At 48.7% G+C, this 11,387-nt stretch overlaps 1 protein-coding gene across 2 annotated transcripts in view; it reads right to left on the bottom strand.

Moving 5' to 3' along the window:
* Positions 1-1,178: 1,178 nt before the first annotated feature.
* The window catches only part of pals2b (protein associated with LIN7 2, MAGUK p55 family member b), a 37,573-nt gene continuing 27,364 nt past the window's right edge, over positions 1,179-11,387 (bottom strand). For both annotated transcript variants that reach the window (XM_015955822.3, XM_054745096.2), the window contains 7 exons: positions 9,215-9,346; positions 9,040-9,136; positions 2,825-2,893; positions 2,584-2,745; positions 2,293-2,495; positions 2,066-2,194; positions 1,179-1,573 (listed from right to left, as the gene is read on the bottom strand). In XM_015955822.3, coding sequence (XP_015811308.1) covers positions 1,397-1,573; positions 2,066-2,194; positions 2,293-2,495; positions 2,584-2,745; positions 2,825-2,893; positions 9,040-9,136; positions 9,215-9,346 — 969 coding nt within the window. In that variant the 3' untranslated portion in view covers positions 1,179-1,396. The remainder of the gene's footprint in view (positions 1,574-2,065; positions 2,195-2,292; positions 2,496-2,583; positions 2,746-2,824; positions 2,894-9,039; positions 9,137-9,214; positions 9,347-11,387) is intronic.

Here is an 11,387-nt window from a genome sequence, read left to right as displayed (position 1 = left end):
TAGTGTTTAGTTTGACTCCACGTGTGACAGGACGCTCCCCTTCCAGGATGTACAACCCTGTGGTCGATTATTAAGCCGATAAACACACCAGAACAAGTTTCTGTTAATTAGCCAAATTTATTTATGTCAAAAATTCAGTCTTAACAGAAAAATCATTTCATCGTTGAGGAGTGAGCACCACCTCACCCCTGCCACGTGGACTTCAAGGGATAAACCATCAATCCTGCTCAATGGTCAACTTTCCTGGCGGGGTCACCCATGAAGACAGTGGGAGGGTTAGAAAAGGTCTCATTTTAAAATGGATTTTTTTTAGACACTGAATTTCTAGCTAAACTGAAATGATAAAAACATGAAAAAGCATCTTTTCTCTTTCTTTTTCAGTGTCCATAAAATGGTTTAAGGATATTTTACTAGTTTTCACGCACACTTCATAGTGATGAACTCATCCCTTTTTGGGCTAAAAGTTTTTTTTTTATTATTATTAATAACTAGACAGGAAATGATGCAGGAAGTTTCCAGGTTCAATTATCACCTTCAATGTTAACATGCCACACAAATAACAAAATACTAGTTTGTGAGCTTTAATCAGGTTTATTAATTATATCTTTACTAACAAAAGGTAAAAACACATGAGATGGATGAAGGAACCTTTGGAAAAGACTGACCTCAGGATGCAGAAATGTTCTCGTGAGGCAAATTCTGTCCTCCTGAGGTGTAAAACGAGTCCGAGAACAGCCGAGGAAGAAGAGAAATGCTACAGATTGATAGTTTGGCTTTCTTAGATAAAATCTGATCAGTGCGTTTAAAGCGTTGGCTGTTGGGGTTTGGTGACGGCGAGGGCTTTGCCGTTAAAATCTCACCAGAACAAAACGGTTAAAAATGGAGCAATGACCACAAAGCCGTGTGATTAAAACGCTACACACTAGGAGTCACTTTGACAACACAACGATTCTCTTCTTCGCGTGGGCATTTGTGCACAGTGGAAGACCAAATCAGGGCCAGCTGCTTAAGACAGAAAAGCTCAGCAGGATGGCGGTCCAGACGTGGAGCTGGTGTGTGACGGTTTCTGCTCGATGAGACGTCTGGAGCTGAATCCTGTGTAAGGAGGGTTTTCTAAAGAACTAAACTACAAAACGGTAAAAAGGTGTGAAACTACAATAAATTAGTCCACAACAATCTGACCCAGACACAGAACACTTTAGTTTCATCCTACAGAATTCCCACATCAAATAGATTTTTTTAATAAAAACGTTATAAAATAAATAAGCACTCTTTCCCTTTGAGTTTTGTGTAGAAAAGGAGCTGCACAGTGAGCTGGCCTGGGAGGAGAGAGAGCCTCATTGACGATGCTGTTTGACCTGCCCCCTCTTGTCCTCTTCGTGGCGGTTAACGGTCCTCAGTACACCCAGTTCACCGGGACCCACTGGGCTTCCGTGCACAGTTTGTCCACAGCAGCCTGTAACGTCTCAAAGGCCTTGTCCAGGTTGTCGTTGACGATGGTCAGGTCGAAGTAGTGGCTGTACGCCCTCTGGATCCGAGCGCTCTCATCCACGGTCTTCCTCAGGTCCACGTCCTGCAGAAACGGGAGGAATGGGTCGGTTCTGGAGACACTCACACGTGGCACGGTTCTGTGCTTGGTTTTTTCTGCCTTAGCTGAGACGGTTTCGATCGGGACTGCGGCTAAAACATTCATTCAGGTCCTGCATTAGGCTATTTCCTTCAAGAAATAATAGACCTTTCATTTAAAATGGTAAACGACCTGCTTTTATATAGCGCCTTCTTAGAGCTCTACAGCCCCCCAAAGCGCTTCACAACACCATCAGTCATTCACACATTCACACGCTGGTGGTGATGGGGTACAATGTAGCTACAGCTCCAACCAACATCAACAAGTAGAACACTGAATCTTTCCAGTTTCACCCGTATTTAGTCAAGAATAAATACTATTTAATTCATAATGTATTCGTTCCAATAATATTTCAAAAAGTCATGAGGAGATCTGAGCTGATGGGAATCATCTCACTGTCACTGCATGCGTGTGCACGTCCTCACGCTCGTTACTCACGGTGAGCTGTTTGGTCGTGAGGCCGGCGTCCACCACGGCTTTGTGCATGCCCTTCAGCGTGTCAAAGTCGGGCGCCGCGATGAACACCACGTAGGGCATGAACTCTGCTGTCTTCAGCACCTTCAGCGCCTGGAGAACAAGACAGAACATCACACACAGGAATCATTAAAGGTTCCACAGTCGGAGGAGATTCCCGACTCTTAAAGGTGGAATTCTGTGCTGCGTGCCTGTGGGTTGACGTCCAAAATGCAGGTGCGTCCCGTGGACACCACCTCATGGATGGAGTCGATCTTCGTGCCGTATAAGTTGCCGTCGTACTCTCCGTGTTCCAGGAAGCGACCAGCCTTCACGTCCGCCTCCATCTCCGTCCTTGAGGTGAAGTTGTAGGAGTTCCCGTTTAGCTCTTCATCGCGGGGTCTCCGTGAAGTGTCTGGAAATAAAACAACTGTGTTAAGGAGTCAAGAGCTGGAGTGTGAAGGAAGGTTTTATTTCAGTATTTATGAGACTGAAATGTGTACATGGAACAGTGGTGCCAAAGCATGTGGGTTGGAGGACCATCAGTCGGTTTTTCAGGCTGCGTCGGCCCACTCCCTGAGCTCCAATCAGAACCAGAGTCTTCCTTTGGAAAGCCGGAACCTTGGCCACTTCCTCGTAAATCTGTAACTCGTGTCTGTCGAACTCTGTTTGGATAAAGTTAGAAATTATTCAAAAAATTTATTTACCAAAAATATCAGCTGCGAATCAAGAAATCCTTCTGACCTGCATTCTTAGCTGTTAAATACATCATCTTCTTCTTCTTCTTTGCTGCCAAGGTTCCACAAAGTATTCCTACAAAACAAAAGAGGAACTTTTTAATTACTTGGACAGGAGGAGCCTCCACCTTTTGGAACGGACGTAGTCATGGGGTCGTCCTGCAGATACCTGGATGATAACCTCGACTCTAAAGACCTGGAACAGGATTCTCCAGCATTAACAGCTGGATCCCAACAGACGCATCAAACAAATAAAAAAGACTGAACTTGTTGGTTTGATGCTTTTCATCCTGGATGAGGTGGTTTTTAAGAGGATTCTGCTAATCTCTGCCTCCTTCTTCAAGCCCAATAGCTGCATCAGAAAGGGTGAGGTCACAAAGTAGGACTAAATTAATAACATGGAATTTTCTCCACCCACAGTTGCTCCATATTCATGCAGATCCATGGTTGTACACCTGTGGAATCAGCACACTCAGCCAAAAAGCCAAAAATCTTAAAATATTCTCACTTCATGCAAATCCCACACTGGACTCCAAATGAAAACGGTTCTAGGAACTCTGTGGAAGCTGGAGAGGATGGTGGTTAGCTGACGTTCTATTGAAGCTGCTGAATCAGACCTGGGCTGGTACGTGCTGGTGCGTAATGGTGAGGTTTGTTGCGTGTTGGTGCATGTTGATGAGTGTTGGTGAGGGTTGATGCGGGTTGGTGAGTGTTGGTGTGTGTTGGTGCGTGTTGGTGAGGGTTGTTGCGGGTTGGTGAGTGTTGGTGCGGGTTGGTGAGGGTTGTTGCGGGTTGGTGAGTGTTGGTGAGGGTTGTTGCGGGTTGGTGAGTGTTGGTGCGTGTTGGTGAGGGTTGTTGCGGGTTGGTGAGTGTTGGTGCGTGTTGTTGCATATTGATGAGGGTTGGTGAGTGTTGGTGAGGGTTGTTGCGTGTTGTGGGATGATGAGGATTGGTGTGTGTTGGTGACGATTGGTGCATAATGGTGAGGGTTGATGAGGATTGGTGCATGTTGGTGAGGTGGTGTATGTTGGTGCATGTTGGTGCGTGTTGGTGTGAGTTGTGGTGGGTTGGTGCGTGTTGGTGAGTGTTGGTGCGTGTTGGTGAGTGTTGGTGAGTGTGGGTGCATGTTGGTGAGTGTTGGTGCGTGTTGGTGTGTGTTGGTGCGTGTTGGTGAGGGTTGTTGCGGGTTGGTGAGTGTTGGTGCGTGTTGGTGCGTGTTGGTGCGAGTTGGTGAGGGTTGTTGCGAGTTGGTGAGGGTTATTGCGGGTTGGTGAGGGTTATTGCGGGTTGGTGAGTGTTGGTGAGTGTGGGTGCATGTTGGTGAGTGTTGGTGCGTGTTGGTGTGTGTTGGTGAGGGTTGTTGCGGGTTGGTGAGGGTTATTGCGGGTTGGTGAGTGTTGGTGAGTGTGGGTGCATGTTGGTGAGTGTTGGTGCGTGTTGGTGTGTGTTGGTGCGTGTTGGTGAGGGTTGTTGCGGGTTGGTGAGTGTTGGTGCGTGTTGGTGCGAGTTGGTGAGGGTTGTTGCGGGTTGGTGAGTGTTGGTGCGGGTTGGTGAGTGTTGGTGCGGGTTGGTGAGGGTTGTTGCGGGTTGGTGAGTGTTGGTGCGTGTTGGTGAGGGTTGTTGCGGGTTGGTGAGTGTTGGTGCGGGTTGGTGAGTGTTGGTGCGTGTTGGTGAGGGTTGTTGCGGGTTGGTGAGTGTTGGTGCGTGTTGGTGAGTGTTGGTGCGTGTTGGTGAGGGTTGTTGCGGGTTGGTGAGTGTTGGTGCGTGTTGGTGAGTGTTGGTGCGTGTTGGTGAGTGTTGGTGCGGGTTGGTGAGTGTTGGTGCGTGTTGGTGAGGGTTGTTGCGGGTTGGTGAGTGTTGGTGCGTGTTGGTGAGGGTTGTTGCGGGTTGGTGAGGGTTGTTGCGGGTTGGTGAGTGTTGGTGAGTGTTAGTGCGTGTTGGTGTGTGTTGGTGCGTGTTGGTGCGTGTTGGTGAGGGTTGTTGCGGGTTGGTGAGTGTTGGTGCGGGTTGGTGAGTGTTGGTGCGTGTTGGTGAGGGTTGTTGCGGGTTGGTGAGTGTTGGTGCGTGTTGGTGAGGGTTGTTGCGGGTTGGTGAGTGTTGGTGCGGGTTGGTGAGTGTTGGTGCGTGTTGGTGAGGGTTGTTGCGGGTTGGTGAGTGTTGGTGCGTGTTGGTGAGGGTTGGTGCGTGTTGGTGAGGGTTGTTGCGGGTTGGTGAGGGTTATTGCGGGTTGGTGAGTGTTGGTGCGAGTTGGTGCGGGTTGGTGAGGGTTGTTGCGGGTTGGTGAGGGTTATTGCGGGTTGGTGAGGGTTATTGCGGGTTGGTGAGTGTTGGTGAGTGTGGGTGCATGTTGGTGAGTGTTGGTGCGTGTTGGTGTGTGTTGGTGAGGGTTGTTGCGGGTTGGTGAGGGTTATTGCGGGTTGGTGAGTGTTGGTGAGTGTGGGTGCATGTTGGTGAGTGTTGGTGCGTGTTGGTGTGTGTTGGTGCGTGTTGGTGAGGGTTGTTGCAGGTTGGTGAGTGTTGGTGCGTGTTGGTGCGAGTTGGTGAGGGTTGTTGCGGGTTGGTGAGTGTTGGTGCGGGTTGGTGAGTGTTGGTTGGGGTTGGTGAGGGTTGTTGCGGGTTGGTGAGTGTTGGTGCGTGTTGGTGAGGGTTGTTGCGGGTTGGTGAGTGTTGGTGCGGGTTGGTGAGTGTTGGTGCGTGTTGGTGAGGGTTGTTGCGGGTTGGTGAGTGTTGGTGCGTGTTGGTGAGGGTTGTTGCGGGTTGGTGAGGGTTGTTGCGGGTTGGTGAGTGTTGGTGCGGGTTGGTGAGTGTTGGTGCGGGTTGGTGAGTGTTGGTGCATGTTGGTGAGGGTTGTTGCGGGTTGGTGAGTGTTGGTGCGTGTTGGTGAGGGTTGTTGCGGGTTGGTGAGGGTTGTTGCGGGTTGGTGAGTGTTGGTGAGTGTTAGTGCGTGTTGGTGTGTGTTGGTGCGTGTTGGTGCGTGTTGGTGAGGGTTGTTGCGGGTTGGTGAGTGTTGGTGCGGGTTGGTGAGTGTTGGTGCGTGTTGGTGAGGGTTGTTGCGGGTTGGTGAGTGTTGGTGCGTGTTGGTGAGGGTTGTTGCGGGTTGGTGAGTGTTGGTGCGGGTTGGTGAGTGTTGGTGCGTGTTGGTGAGGGTTGTTGCGGGTTGGTGAGTGTTGGTGCGTGTTGGTGAGGGTTGTTGCGGGTTGGTGAGTGTTGGTGCGGGTTGGTGAGTGTTGGTGCGTGTTGGTGAGGGTTGTTGCGTGTTGGTGAGTGTTGGTGCGTGTTGGTGAGGGTTGTTGCGGGTTGGTGAGTGTTGGTGCCTGTTGGTGAGGGTTGTTGTGGGTTGGTGAGAGTTGGTGAGTGTTGGTGTGTGTTGGTGAGTGTTGGTGAGGGTTGTTGCATATTGATGAGGGTTGGTGAGTGTTGGTGAGGGTTGTTGCGTGTTGTGGGATGATGAGGATTGGTGCGTGTTGGTGTGTGTTGGTGACGATTGGTGCATAATGGTGAGGGTTGATGAGGATTGGTGCATGTTGGTGAGGTGGTGTATGTTGGTGCATGTTGGTGCGTGTTGGTGTGAGTTGTGGTGGGTTGGTGCGTGTTGGTGTGAGTTGTGGTGGGTTGGTGCGTGTTGGTGAGTGGCGGTGCATGTTGGTGAGTGTTGGTGAGTGTGGGTGCATGTTGGTGAGTGTGGGTGCATGTTGGTGAGTGTTGGTGCGTGTTGGTGAGGGTTGGTGCGTGTTGGTGAGGGTTGGTGCGTGTTGGTGTGAGTTGTGGTGGGTTGGTGCGTGTTGGTGGGTGTTGGTGCGTGTTGGTGCGTGTTGGTGAGTGTTGGTGAGTGTTGGTGAGTGTGGGTGCATGTTGGTGCATGTTGGTGTGAGTTGTGGTGGGTTGGTGCGTGTTGGTGAGAGTTGGTGCGTGTTGGTGAGTGTGGGTGCATGTTGGTGAGTGTGGGTGCATGTTGGTGAGGGTTGTTGCGTGTTGGTGAGGTGGTGTATGTTGGTGCGTGTTGGTGGGGGCTGGTACGTGTTGGTGTATATTGGTGTGTGTTGGCGCATGTTGGTGTGTGACACACACTGTGTGTTGGTGCGTGTTGGTGAGGTGGTGTATGTTGGTGCGGGTTGGTGAGGGCTGGTACGTGCTGGTGCGTAATGGTGAGTGTTGATGAGTGTTGGTTTGTGTAGGTATGAGTTGGTGTGTATTTGTGTGTGTTGCTAAATTTTGGTGTGTGGTGGAGTGTGTGTTGCTATGTGTTGGGTTATGTTGGGTTGGTTTGAGTGTGTGGGTGTGTGTTGCTGTATTTTGTTGTGTGTTGTGTTTTGCAATGTATTGTTGTGACTTAAGCTGGGCGGACACTGTGCGACTTTTTCCCTCGTAGCACTCAGCTTCAGCTCAAACTGTACGACTTCCTCGCAGGGCAGATCTCATGAGTCATGCGCTCACACTGCACGACCCAGTTCTCAGATGCGACCTGACTGCTCACACTGTACGTCTGGTAGCAACACGTCAGACCTAAACAATACGCTAAAAATAGCAGTTTTTACACAACACGCCAGACTTTTTTCTCTTGTTTTGCCTGTTGTCCTTCGGGAGTGCTGCAGGAGGACACACAGGGATTTATGGGGGTTGGATGAGGAAAACGAAATAAAGAAAGTAAATCTGGGTTTTGTGATCTGTTTAATTTGACATGAACACGACAAACACGCTTTCTTGACAATCTTTGTGAGTAAAAAAACGTGCAGAAATAAAAATGAACAACGTGTGTTATTAGGGAAATACCGGGCGGGCGGTGTTGATGCATGATTGCGCCGTGAGCGGTTCTGGTACTTTTTGGGTCGCAGCTGCTCACAGCGCCGCTTCAACAGTGCGATACCTTCACGAGGGACGAGCAAATTTTCAAACACGCCAGAAGTTTGTGCGAGCTCACGATTGCTGATCGGTAGCTGGTCACGTGGTGTTTATGGTCTCTCGTAACCCCCTGTACACGACGCTCGGCGCAAAACTCGCCCCGATCTCGTGGATTCTCGCACGAGTGGAAAATCGGCTCAAAAAAGTGAAAAAGTCGCACAGTGTACACCCGGCTTTATATTTCACCTTTACAGGATCTACAATGCAGCTCTAAATCTTATTCCTGAGCTGTTACAGTCTAAGGCACACCTTCTGCATCTAATCAACACAACAACTCCCTCACAATCGAGGCTAACGACTTGTCAGGGTAGGCGTAGGGAGGAGGGGTATTCAGAGTGATTTTCTGCTTGTTAAGCGACAATAGACAGCTGCTAGCCTAGTGAACTAGACCAAATTCTTGCTTTGCAAAGAATGGTCTAGGCATGCTCCATTGGAACCTCAGCAGCTCCTACCAGGACTCTGGCTGGCCAATCACAGCTCTCTAGAGGGGTTTCAAACACATAAAGAGCTGTGATTGGTCCATAATGGTGGGCCAGTCATAGTGCTCTATCTGCTTAGTGAACAAATCCCAGAGCTTTATCCGCGTTGTGGGCCAATCAGGGCACTCTATATGCCTGGTGGGTGGGATGATGCAACAGAGTGAAACAAGAGTATGTCACATTCATTGTCCAGTGGAATGCAGAGATCATTTGAAAGACAACAGTAGAACCCACCCCACAACCAAGAGCCGTCAATGGAGCGTGGCCAGACTAAATAATACATTTATTTAGCTGGCTTGCCAGGCTAGACAGCTGCAGCTTATTAGCCTGACTCTCCCACATTCCAGTTAGAATTGACAACGCTCCTCGGATGAGAAGCAAAACGTCTTCAAGAAACCAAAGAAGTCCAGTTGCCTTCTTTCGAACCCTTTTGGCTTACCATGACCTGGATGACTGAGAACCGTCACCAGTTTATTGCTGTGCTTTGGTGTGTGTTCTTTAGTTGCTTGGGGTTAAATATAAAAGACAGAAGATAAGAATGTTTAATTATCAAGCTGCACTTTTTCTGTAACTTTTTGATTTCTATTTCTATCACATTTAGCCGCTGCCATGGCAACCAGATCCCTCCCCATGATACAGTAGTTATCAATCTATCTGTATGTTACTGCAGCATTTGGCCAGTAGGAGGCAGGCATGCTCCTTTACCTCAGCTTTAAACATACTAGTGCCAGATTGGCGTCAGGTCTGGGGTAAGAATTGTCATAATCCCCCGTCTCCTGCTGCCGCCAGCAGCCAAACAGCTGATTAGAAGAACACTCTGTCAAACCAGCGGGACAGAACACACCTGACCCATCAAAGTCTCTGGGAACAAAAGCTTTCCTCTTCTCCTCCAGAAATTGGCTGGGAATGAGTCCTGTGGCTCCACCCACTACATGGCATGCCTGGAGATCACAGAACAACCTTTTATGGCTCCTGTGATTTTTGTTGACAAGTGAAAACAAAACAAATTGAAGGCTCACCTGCCACCAGTTGAGGTCCTCTCGGTTGACAATTTGAAGGATGTCGCCCTTCCTGAAGGCCATTCCTGCCTCTCGACACGGGATTAGGTTGTCACTGGCTGGGTCGTAGTTAAAGTATGGCCGCACGTACACCTGTGGTGATCAAGGATTCACTTCTGAAATCTTAAACCTGAGTTAGTCTTTCAGTGTTTAAGCCGAGATAAAAAACGCAAAGAAATGTATGGTCAGTGTGAGCTAATCAGAAAAGCACAATGACCACAGCTTCTTTACCGTCATTACAGCCTGAACCCCAGGGAAACAGACTGCACCAGCAGCAGATGCATCTGCCAGAGAGGTTAAGTGCTCCAGCTGATGCATTCGATTAAACAAGCAGACGGAGGAAGCAATAAAACAAGCCAGTAAAATATACCACGCTCCGAGCCAGAGTGCAGGATGTCGTTTTGCTTTATGTCTCATTCACGGTCATTCCTAAGCATTCAGTTCACTTCAGTTCCATGAAGCCTTTTAGGATCAAGGTGCATAAAATCATAACAACTTTTTGGTCTTGACTCGTTTTTCTCTTCATATTGTGGCAGAAATGGGAATTTACTGTACTCGTGTGTGTGTGTGTGTGTGTGTGTGTGTGTGTGTGTGTGTGTGTGTGTGTGCGTGTGCGTGTGCGTGTGTGTGTGTGTGTGTGTGTGTGTGTGTGTGTGTAAGGCCGGATTAACCATATGGGCAACTGGGCAATTGCCCAGGGCCCACGTACTCTAAAGGGCCCAGGGCAGCAAGGGCACGAGCAAAACACTGCATCTGCAAACTCCCGCTTTATTTAAACTAGGGTGACCATACGTCCTCTTTTTCCCGGACATGTCCACTTTTCACTCTCTGTCCGGGCGTCCGGACTGGGGGTTCTTGTACTGATGAAAATGTCCGGCTTTTCATCCAGGAGCAGGGGTCAAATTATGGGGGAGCTGTATATCCTACACATCCAGGGGAGCCGGAAAAAGGTGTTCTATCTATATTACATCATTTATGGACTCTTGTGAGCAGAGAGCAGCAGAGCGCTGATCGTTGGTGCAGCGCTCCAGGCTGCTGCGTCCAGCGCACGGTCCATTCTCAAAGTGGCGCAACCCAAAAAACTATAATTAACACACGATCGTTCATGTCCGCACATGTTCTCTACTTTCTGTCTTATTTGTGCCTGAAGCGCTCTGCTACTGCGGAGCTCATCACCTGTGCTGCGGTGATGTCACCTCACTGACGCAGCATCGAAACGCGCTCTCCGCTTTGCGGTCAGGAGATCCCTTTGATCTGCTGAAAAGTAACTGATGAGGTGAAAAAGTAAGAATCCAGGCAGCAGTTTTTCTGGAGAGTTTAGAGGAGATGCAGGAAGATGAGAGACAGACAGGACAGGAAAATAGTTAAATAAAAACAAGAAAACAAAGTAAAATGTAGGTAGATTTATCTCCACTACGCGTTTTTACCTGTATTAAAACAATAAGTTATACACATGTCATATTTATACATCTGATAAAATTCAGATCACCTTCATAACTCAGTCACACACCCAGGGCCGTTTCAAGACATTTTGGGGTCCAAGGCAAAAAGCACTGAAGTAGAAAAATGAGATTTTGCAATATATATGCTAAATATTCACATATAAATTGTTTTAGAGCCCTTTTATTGGCCGAATCTATATTAATTTAGTTCTTACAAAAAAATGGGTCCCAGCGTTGTGTGGCGTTGCCATAGTGTGACATCATAGGCACAGATCCCCTGTCCTCTTTTTTGGAAATGGAAATATGGTCACCCTATATTAAACAAACTGTCCACCCGGGCTTTTGCGCTGCACAGAGACGCTTCGCTGCCTATGACTTTGAACGACAGTTGGGAGCGGTTGGGAGTCAGTCTCATGCAGACTGACCAATGAAGAGAGGGCCTCAAGTTAAGACCCTCTCCTCATTGGTCAGTCTACACGAGGTGGGTCAAAGGTTACCCTGAGCGGGTTACGTGATGTCAGGCATTCAAGTATCGAGTATATTTACTGCATATTACAGTAAAATATTCTGTATGTGACCACATTATGGTGATCCTTGGGTCGTGATGATGGGGCCCTTTAATATTGTTGCCCAGGGTACAACAAAGTGTTAATCTGGCCCTGTGTGTGTGTGTGTGTGTGTGTGTGTGCGTG

The sequence above is a fragment of the Nothobranchius furzeri genome, chromosome 11, assembly GCF_043380555.1.
Source record: "Nothobranchius furzeri strain GRZ-AD chromosome 11, NfurGRZ-RIMD1, whole genome shotgun sequence".
NCBI lineage: Eukaryota > Metazoa > Chordata > Actinopteri > Cyprinodontiformes > Nothobranchiidae > Nothobranchius > Nothobranchius furzeri.
This window is presented reverse-complemented; position numbering and strand designations above follow the sequence as displayed.